The 23826-nt window shown below is 39.1% G+C and overlaps 1 protein-coding gene across 3 annotated transcripts in view; it reads right to left on the bottom strand.

The window, feature by feature from the left end:
* The window catches only part of ZNF148 (zinc finger protein 148), a 54203-nt gene that overhangs the window by 10516 nt on the left and 19861 nt on the right, over positions 1–23826 (bottom strand). Inside the window, exons 2-6 of one of the 3 annotated variants that reach the window (XM_042473493.1) lie at positions 21616–21961; positions 15912–16040; positions 8892–9015; positions 8214–8297; positions 127–245 (exon numbers count right to left, since the gene is read on the bottom strand). In XM_042473493.1, coding sequence (XP_042329427.1) covers positions 127–245; positions 8214–8297; positions 8892–9015; positions 15912–16040; positions 21616–21961 — 802 coding nt within the window. The remainder of the gene's footprint in view (positions 1–126; positions 246–8213; positions 8298–8891; positions 9016–15911; positions 16041–21615; positions 21962–23826) is intronic. The other 2 variants (XM_042473502.1, XM_042473511.1) reach the window with 2 other exon arrangements.

The raw sequence follows: 23826 nt of genomic DNA, 5'->3' as shown, positions 1-23826 counted from the left end.
ATGTCTTCATTTGACTAAGGGTATTAATTTATTTTAATGAAGATCATTTCACTTTGAATTACATTTGCCAGTGTTTTCACAATTTCTTCTAAACTATTTTGTTCTGTCCTCCCTTTGTCAAATTACCTGTAAGCAGTATTCACACTGGTAAGGCTTCTCTCCACTGTGAGTTCTCTTGTGCCTTTCCATGTGATATTTCTGTATGAATCTCATGCCACATTCGTCACATCGAAATGGTTTCTCACCTGAGAATAAAAATGACAAGAAAATATACTGTTTAAAGAAATTGTGTGTGTGTGGGAGGGGGTGTTTTGCAATGGCACACAGATCTTCACAGCGTTGTTCTTAAGTAACTTTACCATTGATCAAAGAAAACATATACAACATTCCAAACAAACAAAGCTAGAAAAGCACAAGGTTGCATAAAGTTACATTTACAGTCCAGTTGCCAACATATATTTCAGAACTAGCAAACTGAGAAAGGTGGCAGAAAAATGTTCCAGTCCTACACATCTTTACCACATTTTAATATTCAGATTAATAGGAAGAAAACTCTTGTTTACAAAGACAATGAATTTTGTATACACTGGCGACAACATGTCTCTGGTTTCCAGAAAAAACAAACACATTGTTATGAGTTTCAAGAACAAAAACACTGGGTTTATCACTTCATAACACCCATTTGCTTCTTTGTGAAAAGGCAAATTCTAACATTCGAAGCTGCTATAGTTAGTGGCTGATTTGTAGCAATATATATTCTAATTCATTTAGTTAGGCAGTATGAAGAAATGTGAATTACAGACCCAATTGTGGGTTTCCCAAGGCGAGGAAGATAGTTTATATGAGTAGTGAAGTGCCTAATTTAAGAGATCTTGTTGAATTTTCTTTCTATTTCTGGATTTAAGACTTCCATTACTGAATTTAATTCTAGTATATCTATGACCAAAGAAACAAAGGCATAAATAAGTCTCTTTAATTATTTTCACTGTTACTTATTTTGCATTTAAGTTTCACACGACTTGTCTATTTTATAGTAACAAGTTACAGAAGCCTGACTATCTCCTAAATCTAAAACCACTCATTAAAGATGTGATTTAACTGTTTCAACAGCAACAACAGCACATTTTTTGTAAAGATTCAATTTTTAAAAATCTGTTTAAAAAGTCTACTTTTGCAGTAGCCTTGCAAAAAGCAACAACTAAATTCCAGTGAGATCCCTTTGTTAGTCAAGGGTCTTATAGACAATCAATGTAGAACAAGCCAGAGTAGAACTATGCCATGACTGTGTTAATAAAATCTACACAGAGCAAATAAATCAAGAATGTAAACCAAGGAGCGGGACAGACCATTCAAAAAGGTGCCCAGCTTTGGTCTGCAGGGACCAAAGGTCAGCCTCCAGACCAAAGGGTTCTTCTTGCGGCGCCATTATGACGCTACAGTGGGTCAATGGCGCACTCACGACATCACAATGGTGCCGTGATGTGCGGACGCTAGACATCCGTCACGTAATGATGGCGGCATCCATCTGTACAGGGCGCCACCATTCTGAGGCCCTCTTCACGTGCGAGGGGTGAGGGGCGTCTAGAAGCACTGCCCCTCGCACGTGACGAGGGCGCCCTATCGCACCTGTCTGGACTGGGCCCAAGACAGATTATATTCAATTAAGGACAAGCAATGGGTCCTTGAACAGATCAAGCCTGAAACCTTCCTGGAAGCTAAAATGATCAAATTGAAGCTTTGTACTTTGTACCACATCATGAGAAGTCACAACTCATTAGGAAAGACAATAATGCTAGGAAAGGTAAAGGGTAGTGAAAAGTGAGGAAGACTGCACGTCAGATGGCTAGACTCAACCCAGGAGGTCATGGGCATAAACCTGCAGGACCTGAACAGGGCAGTGGAAGACAGGGGTCATGGCGATGTCTCATCCACAGAGTCGCCATGAGTTGAGAGGGACTCAAGGGCAGTTAAACAACAACAAGGTGCATTACAGAATTAGGCATACACACCACGTTCAAGAAATGTATACAATCTTTAATGAATAAATGACGGTAGGCAGAAAATTATTGTTAGAAAACATTCCATAATGGCACGTGGCATAAAAACAGATAGACATAAGCACAGCTTCCATCTCTCCTTTTCATGGACAATAAATTCTCCCTCTCTTTCCCCATGCTATATATGAGGTGCAGGAGAATAAAAGTGGGAGGATGCATGTTTTTGGGCTCCTCATGGACAACTGATTGGATCCAGCGTGAACAGAATCCTGGATTAGATAGGCCTTTCAACTGATGCTGCACAACTGTTTTTACTTCTTTTGTTATGGCCTCATATCCTTGCTTTTCCAGTCATACCACAGCCAGTGTATAAGAATGCCAAATAATCTAATATATACTGATTGAGGAGATATATTTACTGGGAATCTAACAAAGACACTAGATATACCTCTTGCTTTTATGCTTTGCTGGCTCTATCACTACCTTCTAGTTCTTTCTTTTAAGAAAGCAGACAGTTAATTTAGACACTGGGTTGACTTTAAGTCTGCAAAGTCCACTATTGGTTTTAAGTTGTAACATGTTTGTAAACAAAACTTGGCTGTCTTTTTGCTGTGTTTGCAATGTGTACATGCTGCAACAATCCATCCCATTCCAGAAAGTGTACTTTAAACTGTAATCATATTGGTGCACAATACTCAGTCGCCTCACAAAAGAATGAATCATCTTCTAAGTTATAACTACATCTTTAAACACTAAACGTTACGTAAAAAATAACTGCAAATATTTAAATATTTCAAAACCTTTGAAAAATATCTGAACATATGATCCAAAAACCATGGAGAAAAAAAGAGCCAAAAGAAGCACCCTTAAATTATTCTAACCATGAAATGCTGTATCTCCCCACTCAGTGTTTTCTGACAGAGATAAGTAACAGACAAGCAACCAGTAGTAAATACGGGATGTTTTAGCAATTGGGGGCTTGCTGGTCTTTATCACAGTCAGAATTTATGATGAAAATAAACCCCACATTTGCACTTTTACAGTTGGTAAAAGCATCAAAATGGCAAAAAAGCTTATGATGTTGCAAATGTTGGTTGCCTATATTCACCCATAGTTTACATGGAAACCATGATTAGAAATCACAAGCAGATCCTGGTTTATGAATAAATTAGGGTTTATGCAAATCCAACTTTCCCATAACAAAAGTTATGGTTTCATACAAACCAGAAAAAGAAATTAATCCCTTCATGAGTATGCAGCAGAAATATAGTCAACAGCCTAATCAACTAACGATTAGATCTTGTTGGGTCACAAGATTTACAGACCTAAGTTTGTTGTAGTACTTTTGCTATCCTACAACTGATCACAGAGTTCCCTAGAACCATATCCTCTCTCTTGCAGTCATGCTATAACCAGCTTATGAAAATGCCAAGAAAACTAATATATATTGACTTAGATGACACCTTCATTGGCAATCTAATAAATTATTTTCTTAAACTTATGCTGTTTATTTACGCAATTAATATCACAGCTTTCTCCTCGCATGTGATGCAAGGTGGCTTAAAATAAAGTACAACTAAACATCTAATAACAACCTTAAAACAATTAAATAAGCCATTTTATTAAAAATACTAATTTAAAACAGTTTAAAACATTTAAAGCACTGAAGAAGATAGAAGTACAGCACATTAAAAAACATTCTGCCACAATCAGTTAACAGCCAAAAGCTTGTTTAATTTTTTTAAAAAGGCTACAATCCTTATTCTTGACCAGACAAAAAAGGTAGTGTTTCTCTGAGAAGGCAGTTTTACTCCTTCATCAGGTGCAGCTTAAACAAGGCCTCAGAGGCCACACAAACAAACCCAGATCACAGTCTTTATTTACTCTCAGTGTTTCAGTTCAATCCATGAACAACAACAAAATATAGTTAAATCCAAAAAGAATGATAATGAAATACAAAGACTAAAGAAGCAATATAATGACCAAAGAAAAAACAACAATAATGAAAAGTTATTGAAGAGAACATTATTTCTGATGTTGCTGACTTGGCATATGAAAAGACACTGGAGATGTCTACACATGCAATGGGAGAGATGGCTGCAGGACCCCTGCCAAAACTCTACACAGGGTTCATCCAGACTTTTTTTTTGGGGGGGGGGTTGTTCCTGTATTGATTAAGTTTGGGTTTTTGGTTTTTGTGTTAAATGTCCAAATGATGTGCCTCCTGTCCTGATGCATTGTGAGCTAATTCCAGGGACCAGCTGTGACGTTTAAGACCAGGGCAGGAAGTGTTTTCTTTTTGACTCTGAGAGATTCTGAATCAAACAAGAGATAATTTCACCTACTGGGATAACTTGTATCTTCTCCAGATGTTGGACAGTGCTGTAATGGTGCAATGAATGGGTATATGCTCTCACCCACAAAGATTCTCCTCTGAACTTTGTTCGCTCCGTCCAGGAACGAGAGGAAACCTCACCCACACCACACTTCACACCAGACAAAAAAATAAGAATGAAGCCCTGGTATCTTTAGGGCATCTGGAGGCAAGGTGTGGAAACACCTTTACATGACATAAGACACGGACATGAAACAGCCCATCAAATCCCAAGACTTTTGGCTCTGGATGAGCCCTGAGTTATAGAATATTTCAATCAAGATTCACCGCAATCATAAAACTAGTATGTGTGGATCACAGAGAACACAACAAAGAACTGAACTGTTAATGTTTTCTGGATTAAACTCTACATGCAGACTGTAAATGTTCTTTGACATGTGAGGGATAGATAGTAGTCTGTCCTACACTGCATAAGAAGTTAGAATGAAAATAATCTCAAGAACTAGAGAGAACACTTTCTAACCTAGCAAGATACAGGGTGTAAGAGAAGAAAAAGAACATGATTGAGCCCTCAGCCCTGACACACAGCATTTAATTTCTAGGTTGGTTTTCTATGACATCACATGACTTCTGCTTCTATTATCAGGTGATGTACAAGCAACATGTACCTGTTAGCCTCTCTATGGCCCACAATCCGCCCACTAAATTAAAGTCAATGGCTATTACAGTGTGCCCGTGTCTTACACTGAGGGGTGCCATAATTGTCCACTAAAACCTGAGACAAAATGTAGGACAAAATCTAGACCAAACTGTAGGACAACTGCAGGACAAAATTCAGCCCAAAATGTCAGACATTTAAGGTCCTCCATTTTCTTAAATGTCCTACATTTTGGGCTGAGTTTTGTCCTGCAGTTGTCCTACAGTTTGGTCTAGATTTTGTCCTACATTTTGTCCCGGGTTTTAGTGGACAATTATGGCAACCCTACCAGTCACCATAAAAGGCTATGGCCATAAAAGGCAATGGTGCACACACCCAAGGCACATGCCATACCATGTGCACGAGTCCCATTTTTTAAAATGGGGCTTGAGCATCTGTGGAATTTCCCTTACACGGGGGTCCGGAATGGATCCCCTGTGTAAGGGAAGGGTGCCCTATAATAATTTCTATTTCCAAAGTAGAAAAGTACATTTTATTTTGTCAAAAGAATGAGGGTGGACACTTTTATCAACCTTTCTCCTTGAACTTTAAGTCAATCAAGAACCCACTTGAATTTTGATGCAATTCTTGATATCACATTTTTAAAAACCCATTGAGCCTTGGAAAATCCTGGAGAACAATTACAGTGAAAGCCAGTGGTGGCCAAAGGTTGTAGGTCATTTCACAAAATACAATGGGAGCAGACTTCCTATTTAGTTTTGAAGATACAACAATATTCTATTACAGGTGTTCTTGCCTTTTGGTTAGCCTTTTAACTATATTACACTACTGCAAATTTTAGAAGCTCAAAAACAGTATCTTTTTTTCCAAATCCTACCAAAATGGAGTCTCCTTCCTTAGAGGTCTTCAAACAGAGGCTGGATGGCTATCTGTCAGGGATGCTTTGATTTAGATTTCCTGCATGGCAGGGGGTTGGACTGGATAGCCCTTGTGGTCTCTTCCAACTCTATGATTCTATGAGCTGTCTCTCAGAAATCAAGGATTATTACATGACCTCTGTGCCCCTTCTCCATTCCAGGTTTGGCTGCCCAAGACACACTAGATATGAAGTTCAGAACCCTGCTTCCCCATTAAGCTTGTGTGGTCACCTTGACCCAGTCACAGCTCAACCTGTCTAACAGTCTAACAGGACTGTTGTGAGGATGAAAACATTAAAAGTAAGCTATGCATTCTTTTAGGGGGTAGGTTCACCCCTTTCTTTCTTACCCCTTCAACATCTTCAATAGCTAGGTGAACCACTGGATTAGTGGATATGGTATAAAAAGGGGCCATCCTTTTCCTCACATTAAATTAGGCATAGAAAAAGATTCCTCCCACATCCAACAAAAGTGTTCATTGCACTTTTCTCATTTTGTCAAATCGCTCATCCCAGGAGCCCTGTAGGTCATCCTATATTACCTGCAGCAATGGTATTTCCATTTTTAACTGAGCAGAGTGAGGCACAACCTGCCCCAAACTGCGTTTTCATCTTCCTTCTCTCCTGCAAGCAATTTTTAAAAAAATATGCTTTTTAAATTGTTTCTTCTCACATCTCTGTACTCCTTTCTTCCCAAAGTTTTTTTTTTTACTTGATCTCACAGCGCAGCAAATGAAGTTAACATCACATAAATTAGAGAAAGATGCAAAAACCACTAGAAAGAAGGGGCAAAGGGCTATGGGAGTGAGCTTCCAGTCCAGACTTTTTTTTTCTTCTGCAAGTCTTGCACAGCTGCTTCTCATTGGCTGCTTGAATCCATGCCTGGGAGGGCACTAGAATGGAGAGAGTTGAGATTTTGCCTAGCTAGGATACCAAAAGAAAAACTTTCCAATTGTACCTTGGCAGTGGAGAAACAATGCTGCATGCCACAGTGCTTTGCATTCCTTGCTTGCACTTGTGGTATAGATGCCAGTTGTGTGAGATCAATGCTCAAAATATAGCAATAGTCAAAGGCAGCTCCCCTCAGTCTTCATATTACTTGGGAGTTCTGAGTAACAGACTATGGAAACTGCTGCTTTCTTTCTTTACTAAATCAACCCTCTGTTCTTTAGCTTTCTTTTCCAGAGTTCTAATCATGCTTGCTTTGTCACAAAAAGATGATCAGTCTTATGATCTCAGTGCTCCGTCCCTTTCATTGTCAATGTCTTTCCCACACATCAATTTCCCCTTTAGTATTAAAAAATGATATACTCTAGTAAACTATGCGACTTAATCTATCACTCAGTTTATTTAAATCAGTTTACAGATGCAAAATGTATAGATGCCAACTGTGAAAAAAATAAAATAAAATGAATTTCTTGTCATATGCAGAATATATCCAACATCACATTGTTCAATTAAACTGAAAGCAGCAGAAAGAATTACAGGAACTGGAGGCGATGGGCAAGGAAATCATGGCCCAGAAATGCAAACCAAAGTGCAAACGCAAATATTACTAAAATTAAGGTGCAAATATCCCAAGAGTACCAATGCATGGACATCCCCTGTGAAAACAATCTGATCTTGTGTTTTGGTCTCTTAAGGTTTACACACAAATGAAGCACTATACAATAGTAACTTAATAAATATCTCTCACCACGTAACACCCAGCTGATTTACCAGCTCAAATTTTCTGAAATAGAAGCTGAAAATTGGCATCTAGGAGTCAAAAAGAATTGTTATCTCTAAATATTTATGGAGGTAATGAAAGGCCATGCACCAAAATGCCAAAAACCCATTAAAGCCAAACTTGTTTATAGAATTGTGGTTTTCCAGAAGCAGAGTTTACAAAACAAACACATATAAATAACTATTTTTCTTTAACTTTGGACCAGTTTTCCACTATTTGGTCTTTGGTTTTCTTTCTTTCGTTCTCTCTCTCTCTCTCTCATATAATTTTCTGTAAGTAATTTTGTTTAGAAACAAGGTGCAAATGTCTAGGGGTTAGGCATTTTGGCCACAATAGTTCTGGGAAAATTCCTGTTTATTACTTTGCCCAATAGTAAACACATTTTTTCCTAAGCTTTGCACACATCCTTTATTAGTGGCAGTGAGGGCATAATGGTAAAGAAAACTGTAAAGCTTAATCACACACCTACATTATTTTATATATTAAAACAGAGACTGCATAATCACCCAGTTTTTGGCCATCTTTGAGGAACACTTGTTTAAGCACACCAGTAAAGATACTCAAGGGACTATACTCACCAGTATGAATCTTCTCATGCCTCTGTAGCAGGTACTTCTGTATGAAACGCATCTCGCACTGACTGCACTGAAATGGTTTTTCACCTTAAACAATATAATTCCACATCTGTAAGTTAAAAGCTACAAACAAATAATTTGTCTCTAACAAATTATGTTGAGAACTAAAATATTTGACTATTGGAATTCAGAATCTGAGTGAATTCCAAAATAAAATATGTCTGAACTATCTGGGTGAAAGACACTGGCTATTAATTCTGTGACTCTATAATGCTAACAGACTGGTGCAGCTCATGAACAAAAGCAGGGTATTAGAATGCATGACACTATAAAAGGTGGATTTAAAAATCTCTTTCACTTATCCAAACTAGAGATCTTTCACTGCCCAAATAAGAACCAAGAGCCTATTTTCTAATCAAAATCAAGCTAGAATTTGGGCTGTTTATGAACACAGTATATCCTTATACAGAAAATATGTCTGAGTACATTTCAGATAATCAATAGGAAAATACATTTTATGGTATTTTTTGACACCTTGGTGCATGGAATACCCAAGTTTAGATGCCACATTTCCTTCACTTTAGAATTTAAAGTATACATCATTTCCCATTATTTGGTGCATTATTTAGGGTTCAGCAGTTCTTTAGTTAACAAAAAAGACAATTTAAATTCCACCAGTACCTGTATGAATGAAGACATGCCTTTGTAAATGGTAGTTGGTTCTAAAGGCAGCATTGCAATGCTCACAAATGTGAGATTTGGTAGTTTTCAGACCAAGTGATCCATCCTCATTTATTGTAAGGATCTATTTTTAAAAGGGCAAAATTTAGTCTCATATTAATTTTTGAAGAATGGTATTAGATCCAAGTGAATAACAACAGAGAACATTTATATAAAGCCACACTGGAAAACAGAAGGGACTATAAAAATTAAACATCTCAACTATTCCTTAGGTGACATGATTGAACCTTATATTTTATAGATGTGGAATATATATAAAAAGGTAATACACCAGATCAAGCTCTACAATGTTTACCTTCCAAAACGCAAATATGTCAGAACATTATTGATGCTACTGTAACATATTATTTCCCCAAATGATGGGATTATTTTTTTAAAAAAAACATGTAAAGCAACTTCTCAATATGCAATTATGTCCTGAGCAGAATCTTTAATTTACTCTAAGAGTAGATAACAAAATAAATAAAACAGATGTTACATAATGAAAAACCACTAATACTGTATTGCTCAAAACTTGTAAGACACCTATAGCAACTTTGCTTTTTACTTCAGCGGGGTGCCATTAGTACAAGTAGAATGATGATAAGAGATGTATTTCTGTAAATTTAATGTGTCAGTGAAATGAAAAATATGTACTTTACATCTTCTGTATTAGTTAAGGATTGAGCTGATGGTCTTAAGCTGTATCAGTTTTAATGACATATGATATATAATAAAACATGACATTGTTAATAAATCTTCAATGTTCAATTGTTTTTTATTATCTTTTGAATTGTTTTACATAACTGTGCACCTAAAACTGAGACCAATAATCAAATAGCTATTTCAGGTGCATGTTTGCTTTGTACATGCTGTTTTGTAACTGCAGAAGCACTTCCTTGCTTTAGCTCCTCATTTTTAAAAGCAGTTTGTCATGTCACAAAGACACTCTTCAAAAATACAAGCCTAAACCTGAATTCATTAAACAGGTGCAGTTCTTCAGAGCATATTCTAAGTACATGTGCACCCTTTTAAGTTTGTCCCTGCAAATGATGTTTGGCAGTTTGTCTTCAATCAAGGGCAACCAGACATAGCAACAGAGAAAACCCATTTTGACAGATCCTAATGGTTTTGGCATATTTGGGCAATTTCCACAAGTGGCTTGCATCATCATATACTCTGAGCAGCAGAAATGCAAATACACTATATAATTACTTATGTTTGCTTCCAAAAGAAATCTGGTCTCTCTAGAAATTCAGCTATGTAGTGACTTCTGGCTGATGTCCAACACAGTTGATGTATGCACATCACAAAACTTTCCAAGTGGTTCTTTCTACATACTTTTTACACAGTGTAATGTGTAGGATTTTAAAACTGCAGCACAGTCTTCAAACCCAGTTTTCAAAAATGCCTCTGTAGTACATATCTTGTTCCAAATCTCTCTTGTCCAGTTTCAGACATCTTCCTATACAACACTAATAAGATGCAATGAGCCATTGTGCCTACAAAACAAGTTGTGACGAGGCAGGGACAGTAAACACACAGAGACAGGCTTCTTGAGTAAGGCCAGTCACCATTATTATTGGTAGCAGCTTAGTACAACTTTTATGGTGCAGGAAATGTTAAGTCTAACAGGAGGCCATGTTAAGAATGATGTGTGTGTGACAAGAAATATCAGCTCCTGAGCAAGGCAGAAGACTTTTATGGAGAACTTCCCCTTGAGAGTGTGTTTCCACAATCTCTGCTCCAGCCTATTTGGAAAGTCCAATATTTCTACTGACTCCAACAACAGATTACAACAGTTAATAGAAACATAAATCAGCATCTGCAATTCTAAGTTATAATTATACAAGTTACTGTGAGACAGCTAAAACTTATATTGCATCAGGTCCAATCACACCGGTTGATAAAAGTCCTTCCTAGCCCAATCAGTGTAACCTGCAGCTCTTCACAGCAATTGAAAGTGTAACAGATAAGGAAGTGTGGGTTCAGAAAAAATCTGTTTTTAAAGAATGAAAGAGGTAGAGGGAAAATAAGTGGCCAGTGCAAGTGTACAGGTCAGTAGGGAAAGTCAGTTATGCTGCTGTGAGAGAGGGCAACATGATGGTATCTCCAAAATGATTCACAAGGCCTAAATAACCTTGGTAACAAGCCTCTGGATTGAAAATACAGCTGCTGAATGTCAGGTGGGTGAACAACAAAAGAACAGCTATCCAGGACTTGATCCTGGCTGAGTGCTCTACTGTGCCTGTATCACAAAGGCCAGGTTGGATGAGATTCCTATCAACACTGCTCCTGAGTTCTCTGTGCAGCAACAGAGTTCAGGAGGTAGAGAGGTTTTCTGTCATCTTCACAAGGTGTCACCATTCATCAGTCTGTCTGTTTTTAGCAGGTAAACTAAGATGGGTGCCCAGGATTGTGTTGGGGTACCCCTCGTCTTACTACACAACAGTCTCCATTCCTGAGCTATTTGGGGTAGCCTCAAATACGGTGCTGTATTTCCCTCAGCATATTTTGCTAAAGGATTTAAACTGTTGCTGAAATCTTACCAAGAGTGGCTCAAGACTTCAAGGCCTCCATGACAGACATGGTTCTTTCCCAATTTGCATTTGGCCCCACTCAGTCTGCAGTGTACACTCTGGACCTGGTTTCTGTGCTGGGTGGGATGATAGCAACTTGGGTGTGGAAGACTCTCTATAGTTCTGTTGTCCTGAACTGGTGGGATTCTGATTCACTTGGATTTGGAACTGCTAGGGCATGAATGGCTGATTAACATGGGAGAATGATAGTCTAGAACAACCTTTCTCAAGCTTGTTACCTGGGAGGATCTCTTGAAATATAAAATGTAATATCACTTTACATTTCTGTGACACTTCATAGTGAACTAAGCACTCTCTAAGCAGTTTAAAATATGTTAGCCAGTTACCGCAAACAAGCTGGACACTCATTTTACCTACTTATGAAAAGATGGAAGGCTGAGTCAACCTTGAGTCCTGTGGGTTCGTTGTGGCCTTTAACCGCTGTGCCACCAGGACTTGCTACAGAAGTGTTAGGGAACCCCTGCATAAGTATTATTAAACTTACAGCTTAAAAAAATGCTTTGCCCCTCAAATCACAATCTCTCACAGAATCCCTAGCAACCTCTCAGAGGATGCTAATGTTCTGGGTAAACCTGGTTGAGAAACCCTGGTCTAAGTAGTTCCCTGATGTCTCTTGAGGATTTTCTTGTTACCTTGGCAAAAAAGTCTGTTGAAGCTCTTGCTGACTTTTAGAATGAGAACATGGCTTGGATGGTGGACTTGATTCATTCTGAGCATCCTCTCTCACTGAAAGGAGACAAATAGGCACCCTAATTTTCTATGAAGCTCATGATGACAAAATAAATAGGATTTTGACCACATAACACTGGGAGAAAACTGGGAACAAGTCCAGCTGAAGATAGGCTGCAGTCCATTTGAAGATCTACTTCATGGTAGGGCCAGAAGCAAAATAATTACAGTGGTACCTCGGGATACGAAATACCCAGGTTACGAAATTTCCGGGATACGAAAAAATCCCATAGGAAATAATTGTTCCAGGTTACGAATGTTTTTTCGGGTTACGAAAAAATTTTTGGTGCTTTTCGGCGCTATTTCACACGGAATCGCGGCTTTTCCCCATTAGCGCCTATGGCATTTCGGCTTACGAAGGCTTTTCGGGTTACGAAAGCGGCCGCGGAACGAATTAATTTCGTAACCCGAGGGAGCAGTGTATTCTTCTGCACACCCTTGCACCTGACAGTCATTCAGCAAAACTTTTTAGGTAGTTAGAGGCCTATTATGCTCTGTCCCACAGAAGAGAATGCAGACTACTGTTATCATTTTCTGTTGAACTATGTGCATGGTACCTTGGTCAAATATCAAACTGAAAAGATACTTTTTTTCAACAGGTACAGTCCAAGGGTGTGTACAGGATCTTTAAATAGGTATAAACCACAATGAGTGAACCCTTGCTTTTCTTAGCAGGGAAGCATGAGAGAGGCTGATAAATACATAAAGTAGCAAGGTAGGATCTGAGAATACCCATATATACTCGACTATAAGTCGACCTCATGTATAAGTGGAGGGCAGGTTTGAGGGCCAAAATTATGGATTTTTATATGACCTGTGGATAAGTCGAGGGTAAAACTTAGGAGCATGTAAAAAAAGAATCTAAATGATGAAGCAAAGGAAAACAATGCCAAAGAACTTACAAAATTCCAGCAGACAGAACTTTGTATTCAAGACTGGATGGATGAGAGAATAAAGGGAGGTCAGTGCTTCCAGGACAAATTACACTCTTTCCGTTCACTGGGAAATGGTTCCCCTTTTTTAAAAATGAGAGTTAAAGTATAGTATCTTTCAGTTCTTCTTATTTCTGATTATTTCCAACATTATTCCCTTACTAATACTGGGGGGAGGGGGGGAAGAGGGGTTATATTTTCTAATTCTATCAATTAGTTCTATTTTTGTTTTCTTCTCACAAAAAAGTAAAGTTTATTTTATTATCTTTAATCAAAATTCCAACCATTTATCTTCCAGTAGAGTTTAAGACAATTCCAATTCTTTTCCATGGGTTTTCTTGGTGTATCATTCATAAGAGAAGTTAATATATCCAGATCCATTGCTTCTCTCAACTTTATAAATCATTCTTCTTCTGAGGGAATTTGTTTCTTTTTCCAATACTTAGCATACAATATCCTCACAGAATTGCTCATGTACAATATAATTCATGAAACCTTATTGTCTAATTTTATAATCAGATAATGGTATTCTTCTGGGTTGCCTTGCTGAGATGCGATTTGGAGGTACTGTTTTACAGTGACTCTGTTCATTCCTGGAGAGATGAACCCAGATGGTGGTGCTGGGGGCTATTGGTGTATGGAGTGTCTCAAGACTGTGTTTTATCCAGTATGCTGATCAACATTTACATAAAACTGTGGGGGCTGGGAGGAGGAGGTCATCTGGAGGTTTGGGGTACAGTGCCACCAGTATACTGATGACACTCAATTCTATATCTCCTTTCAATTCTGTATCTCCAAGAAAGTTGTTTTGTTCTAAACCAGTGCCTGGCATCAGTAATAGACTGGATGAGGGCAAACAAACAAACACAATCCAGACAAGATAGAGGTGCTCCTGGTCAGTTGAAAGGCAGGTCAGGGAATAGGGATTCAGCCTGTACTGGATGGGGTTACACTCCCCTTAAAATTGCAGGCTAACAGTTTGGGTGTACTCTTGAATTCAGCCTTGAACTTGGAGGCCCAGGTTTCTACAGTAGCCAAGAGTGCTTTTGCACACCTATAGCTTGTGTGCCAACTACATCCAATTCTGGCAGACATGCACTCCACGTGTGGTTGCTTTTGAAGATTGTTCAGAAACTTCAATTGGTATAAAGAGCTGTAGTTAGAATGTTAACTGGGGCTGATTAGAGAGATCATATGACTCCCCTGTTCCAACAGCTCTCCCGGCTTCCAGTTTGTTTCAGGCACAATTCAAAGTGCTGGTTATAACCTATAAAGTCCTATATAGCTTTGGTCCAGGCTGACAGACCATTATCTCACCATATGGGTATGCTCAGATCCTGAGATCCACAGAAGAGGTCCTTTTCTAAATCCCACCCTTTCACAGGTACAGCAGGTGGGAACATGAGAAGGATTTCTCAATGGCAACCCCTAGACTTTGGAACTCCCTTCCTAGAGAGGCTAAAACCTCTTTACTGTTCTTTCACTGGCAGGTGAAAACTTTTTTATTCAGACAGGATTTTAAAACAGAAGACTTTTAAGGAAAGGGCTATAAGAAGCGTATTGTTTTCAATTGTATTGTTTTAACTTTTAAAAACGTTTTAAAAAGATTTATGCTTTTAATATGGTTAATTATTTAATCCAGTTTTATTTTTATCTCAGTTTTTTCAACTGTAATCTTTTGAATGCTTATATCATCTTGAGTTCCCATCTTGGGGAAAAGGCAGAATATAAATAAAATTAATAATTAAAAAATAAAATAAAACCCTACCATGAGCCCCTTTGGAGGAGGGAGGTGAAATATAAGTAAATTAAATAAATAATCTCATTGGCAATGGCCAATACTATATACAGTTTTCCTGTTTAACTCCCAGGAGTGGATCAGACAAAGATTTGTCTTTTTCACCAGAATCTCCCCCCAAGAGTCCAATTGAGTCAGAGTAATTCTTACCCTGCCACATGGAGACCTCCAGTTCCACTACAGGTAAGAGAGGGTAGCTATTTTCCTACCCTACCCTGCATAGCATACAAACAAGCCACTGATCAAGCAGAGCCCTGGCCATGCTGTAAGGTAACTACAGTGCACCCCTATCATATGCGGTGTGCTTTACACAGCTTCCAGCATATGCTGGAAGCTGCACTGGAAGAAGCAGCGCCACACCCTGGAAAGAGTAACGGGGTGTACACCCATAGCACACGTGCACTGCCACAAACACAATCCCCATTGACTTTAATGGGGCTCGAGCATACGTGGAATTTCCCTCATGCGGGGGGGGGGGGGGGAGAACAGATCGCCGCACAAGGGGGGGGACCGCTGTACTTAATTTCAAGTAGAAACAATAATTAACTTCAAAACTAATGCCCTGTCTGAATAAAAATAAAGTTGTTAAAATTATTATGCTATTTAAATAATTCCAACATTATTGCTTCTACAAAATCTGTGGTTTTATTTAGCTAAATAGTCATAACTATTGGTAAATATTCCTTAAAACTATATGCTGGAGAAAAAAACAATATTTGGAGAAAAGAGCTGATTGGGATCACATGTTAAAGTATGCTAAATATTCATGCTGTGAAAAGAAGTTCAAAGAAACATGCTATAAATATCTTTTGACTCTGCTTTGAGATTATAGTTAGATCACTGAATCCATCATATCAAAATACTATTATTCCCAGTTAGTAAATCACCAGGCTGTCTTCAAGATTCAAATTGATGGTCTTACCTTTGCTGGTGAACGCTGTTTCCTTTTTTTCTTCTTTTGCATATCTAAACCTTCTCGTATTAACTTTTTGTCCCTTTTCTGCTGTTCTGCTACATCAGTAAAGGTAATTTCTTGTTTCACGCTGATCTGCTAAGATAACAAATATAACATATTATTTAAATGTACAAGGCATTTTGACAAACTCAAAATAACTCAATATCCCTGCAAGCTATTTTATACTCATTTGTTTTGTTTTTTTACAGAGTGGCTATTTTCAAATACCTATGCTCTTACTGCTTGGATTATGTGCCACATATAATTAAACACTTAACAAAGATATTTTACCATAGAATCATAGAAACGTAGAGTTGGAAGAGACCACAAGGGCCATCCAGTCCAACCCCCTGCCATGCAGGAAATCTAAATCAAAGCATCCCCAACAGATGGCCATCCAGCCTCTGTTTAAAGACCTCTAAGGAGGGAGACTCCACTACACTCTGAGGGAGTTTGTTCCACTGTCAAACAGCCCTTACTGTCAGGAAGTTCCTCCTAATGTTGAGGTGGAATCTCTTTTCCTGGAGCTTGCATCCATTGCTCCGGGTCCTGTTCTCTGGAGCAGCAGAAAACAAGCTTGCTCCCTCATCAATATGACATCCCTTCAAATATTTAAACAGGGCTATCATATCACCTCTTAACCTTCTCTTCTCCAGACAAAATATTTTAAGTTTCTCATTCATATTTGTGGTAACAAGCAGTGTTTATTATAACCATATGACAAAGTGAACTGAAATTAAGAATTAATTATTTGTCTATACACATCAACTGAAGCAGAGGTGGGAATTGTGTGACCCTCCAGATGTTGTTAAACTACCATATATACTCATCTATAAGTCAAGGAATTTATGCCCCAAAATTAACCCTAAAATTCTGGGTCCACTTAATATGCATCAATACACTAATGCTGCTTAGAAAGGTCCTGAAACAAGCACCACCATGATACCCCACTCTTCTCCATTCTTCGTGCCTGGAGTCAGGAGAGAAAGAGAGAGAGAGAGTGAGTGTGTGTGTGTGTGTGTGTGAGAGAGAGAGAGAGAGAGAGAGAGTTTCCCAATCCGATTTTAAAGCCTTCTCTATTCATCAAAGAAACACCGCATTTAACTCCACTTCCTTTCCTCCCCAATCCGATTTTCAAACTTCTCCTCCAGCATCTGGGAAGTGGTGTTTGGTGGTCAGGAGAGGTCCAGAGAAGGAGAAGGAGGGACGGAAGTGGTGTTTTCCCCTTTCTATCTTTTGTTATAGCCCCTAAGTTTGACCCTCGACTTATCCACAGGTCATATCAAAATCCATGATTTTTATCCCAAAATCTTTCCTTGACTTATGCATGAGGTTGACTTGTACACGAGTATATATGGGTACAATTCCCAGCATCTTGTATCATTAACTGTGCTGGCTAGGGCTGCTGGGACAGTTAAAAAATCCCGCAACATATGCTACACAACTCCTACTCTGCAATAAGTTTATGGCTATGCTGGTATTGGACCAAAGTTTTCATGTTCCAAACCAGAGGAGGACAACTGATATCTTGCAGATGTTTCTTGCCCACATCTTCCATCACCCTAGCCAGCACACCCAATGCTGAAAGACTACGGTCCAAAACACACTGTAGAGATAATCTAGTTTGAGACTGCTTTAACGACCCTGGCTCAATGCTAGGGAATTATGGGAAATGTAATTTTGTGAGGCATTTAGCCTTCTCTGGCAGAGAGCTCTCGTGCCACAATAAACTACAATTCCCAGGATTCCCTAGCACTGAGCCACGGCCTCAAAGCATTCTCAAACTGGACGATTTCTGCAGTGCGTTTTGGGCCTACAAGTACTGAAGCCCAAAAACATCTCATTCATCCCTGCTCTAAATCAAGCCTTTCTTTTGTCAATGAATACTTTTAAACTTGTATTGAATCCCAAAATTTCCCTGCCCCAAATGAGACACTGCTTTTTTGTCAGTAGAACTACCATAATAATTAAAACTTATTTCAAGAATTAGCCTAGATGTGACTCCAGCTAACACAATTATGGAGAAAGAGATTGGCAAAGTTAGGAGAATCAAACAGTTGAAAGAAACATGGAGGGGCATCTACGCCAACTTCCTGCTAATAAAGGAATCCATTGCTAAAGAGAAAGAAACTTTCCCTAGACATTCAATTTTTTCTTCTCTGTAGCCCTCTCCTTAAATACCTTTGTTGCAGCCAAGACCACTGGGTTTCAGCTGAGAACAAAAGATCTCAGACAGAGCAAGTTGCATGACTTGAGCCTCAAATGTGCCCTTTTGTTGTTTTCAAGCCCCCAGACACCCATCTCACCTCTTTCTTGTGTGTAATTCCAGCAGTTATAAACTATTGTTGTGTGTATCTGCAGCATGTTTAAACATCCACAGCTGCTGTTACATCAGTTTTCTCTTCTATGTTTTTCAAATAAAACTTCCAGTGTTAAAATTCTAATACAGAATTGGACCAACTGGACACCTAGCATTGTTGCAAACAAAATTTCTGATTCTAATGTCTGGAAATTATTCCATTATACAGTGGAACCTCAGTATCTGTGGACTTGCCATTTGTGGACATGAGCTTTCACAGACAGGAAGCCCACGTTGTCCGTAACGGTAGCACATGCCCATGGCTGCATCGCCATTAGGGGCAGCCTCGTTGTCCCCAGTGGTGGCGCATGCTGAGACTTCACCTGAATTCTCACTGTCCCTAACAGTGGTGCAGCTGCATGCACGCGCTGCCATTGGAGACAACGTTGGCTTGAGCATTCACAGATTTTTGGGATCCGGGGGGGGGGGGGGGCAGAATGAATCTCCCATGGATACTGAGGTCCCACTGTATTGGAAATATAGGTGCGTTACAGACCGCCGAGAAGCGGTGGTCTGCCGCCGCCGCCGGTTGTAGCGTCCGGGAACCGCAGCAGCCAAACGGCGTGGTTCACGGACACTGCCAAGAAGGAGTGCGAAAATCCCGCTCCTTCTTGCGGCCCGGAAGAGTTGCCGCGAGGCGCTAGTCGTGCACTCGCAGCGTCACTTTCGCCGCGCGACATGCAGATGCACAGCGTCCGCTACATTAAAATGGCGACGGCCGTTTGGAACGGCCGCCACCATTTGTTACGGACTCTGTCCGTAATAGGAGTAGGGGATGTCCTGAGGATGTCTGAAATGGCAGTCTGTAACCCGCCATAGTCTTATGCTGTTGTCACAGCTCTGAAAATATTTTATTCTTTCAGGATTATGGTTGTTTTCCAAGCTGGGGGTATTTGGGGGGAATTTGTCTTTTTTTAACCTGCCATATACAAATCTGTCTAAAATTAAGTGAAACACTTTAGCTTTGACCCCAAGTCCAAGGACAGCATTTTACTTCTATAAAATAGTCATGAAATCTTTATTATTTTGTCTCTACAATCTATAGAGTATTACCACAGAGATATTTAACAGACATATACTAGTCCAAAAAATATAAAGGGAAGGAGAAGAAGGAGCATCTGTTGCAACTGCTAGTTAATGGATATAGCACAGAATATATGTCTTTTACTGTCAAAACAACCACCATAGAAACAGCACTATTTTAGAATTGGGTGGGCAACTGTGCAATTGACAGGGGCCCATTTTCATCCATGCATCAACACAGATTGCATGTATAGTGCACTTGAAGTAAAGCTGTCAGTGGTCCAAAACACCCTGTAGAAATAATCCAGTTTGAGACTGCTTTAACTGCCCTGGTTCAGTGCTAGGGAATCCTGAGAATTGTAGTTTATTGTGGCACCCGAACTCTCTGACAGATGAGGCTAAATGTCTCATAAAACTACAATGTTTTGATAGTAAAAGGCATATATTCTGAGCAATATCCATTAACTAACAGTTGCAACAGATGGTCCCTCTTCTCCTTCCCTTCATATTTCCCAAAACCTTGCTCCAGAATACTTTCCAGCTCTCCAGAGATGATCACCTCCTTCTGCATCTACTAGATTTCAGTATTCCACCTGATGCAGAACTAAGTTTGAATCTTCCCTTTTATTTCTAATTATGAAACAGTGATTTTTAGCAGCTATTTGGGATATTTAAATTTTCATTTTTTTCGGAAGACTGGTTTATAATCAAGTCATGTGTAATTTAATGCTTTGCAACTAAAGCATTTGGTTTCATAATACAGTGCACCTGCATCATACTATGACGCGCCTTACACAGCTTCCAGCATACACTGGAAGCCGCGCTGGAAAAAACCCTGGAAGAATTAATGGGTGTGCACCCATGGCACAGTGCAGGCCCAAGCCTCATTACTTCTAAAGGAGCTCGAGCACATGCATTTTCCCCTTACATGGGGGGGGGGGGGGCCCAGAACGGATTCCCGCAAAAGGGAGGGGGGCACTTTATTTTTTATGCAGGTTTTAAGCTGGCTGCCCATTTTGAGGTTTGTTGTTCAAAAAGAAAAACAAAAAACCCTGGTTTCTAAAAAACCTTTGAAACAAATTATTAGTGTGAACTCAAAATTACATTAAAATTGGTCAGTTTGTTTCCATGGACCAAACAGTCAAATACAGTCGCCCCTCTGTTTTCGCAGATTTGGAATCTGCATCCCTTGCCCGTTTGCTGTTGGCAAACAGAGGGGGACAAAATGGGGAACATGTCCAAGGCACATGTCCATGGATGCCCCCGGGCGCGTGCCACCATTCAAGCCAATGGGGCTTGAATACTAGTGATTTTTTGTTTTTGCAGGGGGGAGGGGGTCCGGAACGGATCCCCTACGAAAACAGAGGGGTGACTGTAGCTACAATTTTCTAAAAGTTCCCACCAACAATATAAACAGAATTTAACTCAACTGCAATGTGAGAAACCATAATTTTACATTTACATAGTAAAACTGACTTAGAAATAACTTCAGCAATGCGTTATTTCTACTGATACAGCAGGTACCGTATTTCAAATATTTAAAGTATTTATACAACCAGTGTGCAGGCACTCTAAATCAAAGCGTAATGTCTATACAGTGGACCCTCGTTATACGTTGGGGTTTGGTTCCAAGATCCCCCGTGGATGCTCTCAAGTCCCATTAAATATAATGACATAGCAAAATGGTGACCCTTATAAAAAATGGAAAATCAAGGTTTGATATCTGAAATTTATACTTTTTTTGAATATTTTCAAACTGTGGATGCTTGAATCCATGTATAAGAAATCCGTGTGTAAAAAGGGCCTACTGTATACACTTGTACAAATACACATTTTCTTAATTATTGGTAATTAACTTCCAGTATCAAGAATACCTGAGATTGTAAAAAAAAAATGGCAATGATTATCCTTGTCTTCAAATCACCCTTGCCATAAGCTCACTGCAAACTATATCTCTCATTAATCATTTCTTCTTTCTTCTTCTTCTCCTTTTTTTTAAAGATGAAATAAGGGAATCATGAGCTGCTAATTTCTTCTTAACTCTGTTTGTAACTTACAATTTGAATCACTATTTGAGTAACCATACAAGAAATATCACAGATAAAACAAGGTAAGAAATGTATCGCTTTCCTGCTTGCTTTTGTCTATCAAAGCTCCACTTGTTTTTCCCAAAGGAACTAATACGTTTATTCTGGTTTTAATTTAGTTATGCTTGCTATATTTTTAAAGTAACAGATCAGATGTCCTCAACTGTAAGTGGAATGTAAAGAAAGTAAAGAAAATGCTTACCGGAACACTAACTGCATATTGAAGTCCTTGTGGAAGTCTGTCTTGTCCCTCCATCTCATCATCATTTTTCACTGTCTCCTCATGAACCATGAGTTCATCATGTGGAATCATTTCTTGTTGTCGAAGTTCACTTTCTTGTAGCACTTCACCTGGGGAAAGGATTTCATGATGTGCCATAGCCCGGTCTTGAAGGGCTGCTTCCTGCCGTTCCACAGAAATTGATGATTGGTGAGATGCAGCACCCATTCCAACCATACCCCTAGATGATTGCATTTGCTCTATGCTACCACATTTAAGAAATAATCCTCCCAGTTTATCTTCAATGTTCATTCTTAAGTGCAATAATCTATGGGAAAAATAAAATAAATCCAAATTAGGAAGCTAAGCAGAGTACTCAAAAACTACATGTGGGGAGAGAGAAATAGTCCTGTCTCGTTGACAAAGCTATTCAAAATACTATGGTATTTCCCGATTAAGTACATAGTGTACAAGTAATACATGACTCCCTAATTATTAGAAACATCTCAGTTCAAGATATTGCAAGTTTCTCCATAAGGGGATCCTTAACAAGATAAAACTTTGTACAAAGCTAAAATCTGTACTCATGCTAGTAGGAATATTTCAGAATGGGATATTAATGACCATGAGTATTAAAACTAGGGGCATGTAGTTTATCCTTAGACTCTCATAGGCTAGCATTCCAGCACAAAGTAAATCAAGACAAATCAGGAGTAGAATGCTAAGGACATCAGAATCCCACCACCTCCTTGGGCTGAGATTTGGGACACTTTTAGCCAAAGATCTATAGATGTGAATGTGCATGATGTAACTGCAATTTGTTAGTTTTGTATATATAATACCTATATATAATACCTAGTATTGTATATATAATACCTATGCACACATTTTATATTTACAGTAAGCCCTCAGTATTTGAAGGGATCCATTCTGGACACACACATATACCCACAGATACCAAAATCTGTGGATGCTTAAGTCTGTTGTCTCCAATGGCAGTGTGTGCATGAGGCTTCACTGCCATTAGGGTCAAAGGGATGGATGAGTAGGCTGTGGAAGGGAGTCAACGCAAGACTTCCACCAGGCTCACAGGAGGGTAGTGGTGAGCATGGGGCGGGGGAGCCCCAACTTCTCTGCTCCCCTCCAGGCATCAGTGCGCTCCAGAAGCCACTTGTCTGATCCACCTTGCTCAGCGGCAGCAGTGGTAGCGACCTCCTGGGTCCTCCTCCCAGATGTGAAGTACCGTGGAAAAATTAGGAAACGAAATGTGTCCATGTTTTTCCTGAATCATCCTTAAATAAAATATTCCATAATTGATTTTCTTCTTGTTTTCATTTTTTCTTGGTTTTTTCCTGTTTTTTCCCCATTTCCTCCCGGAAGAAAATGGGAGGGCCAGCACTGCATCAAAGTTTCCTACATCAAAGGCTGGAGAATGTGCACCACAACAACAGCACAAACAAATGGTTTAAAATTTTAAAAGATTAGAAAATTATGCTTAAGCATAGGTGACAAGGTAAGATGCTGCATATTAATAAGCTGTCACTATTTTTTAAAAGATATAGGATTTTTGGTGTAGGTACAGGCCTGTTAAAAAAATGTGCTGCTAATTTAAACCCCAGTCTACTCCCTTCTCATTAGCCTAGTCAGAAATTTGGTCCCTCTTACAAAGTAATCACTCAAAACCAAGTCTGACAATGTTGCTTCTGAAGATACTGTCTATGCTTAAATGGGTCATCCAAGCTGACCTTGGTACAGACCAGTATTTTTTAGTGACCACAGATGGCACGAAAACAGCAACTCCCTACGTATATTTTTACTGATGTTCTTGCAAAGTCAGCCACGCTTCAGGTTTAGAAATATACTGTGGCAAGACTATGGCAACAAAATTATTGTTTTAATTTTTTTAACTTTCTTTATAGAAGGGATGCTACAACAACCTGATGGTTTGGACTACAATGCCCATACTCCCTGACTCCTGGACATGCCTGAGGCAAGGAACCGTCCAATTAAAAAGATTGTAAATAAAGGTTAATAATGATGATGATGATGATGATGATGATGATGATGATGATGATGCTATAGTCCAAAACACCTCAAGGGCAGCACTTTACCAAACCCTAGTTTATATATAAAGCAAAAGTTAAATAATATCAGTCAATTCTAACAAAGCCATATGCAAATTATTTGAGTAAA

Source organism: Sceloporus undulatus, chromosome 1 (assembly GCF_019175285.1).
Source record: "Sceloporus undulatus isolate JIND9_A2432 ecotype Alabama chromosome 1, SceUnd_v1.1, whole genome shotgun sequence".
NCBI lineage: Eukaryota > Metazoa > Chordata > Lepidosauria > Squamata > Phrynosomatidae > Sceloporus > Sceloporus undulatus.
Note: the sequence above shows the minus strand (reverse complement) of the source record. Positions and strands in the feature narration are given on the sequence as shown.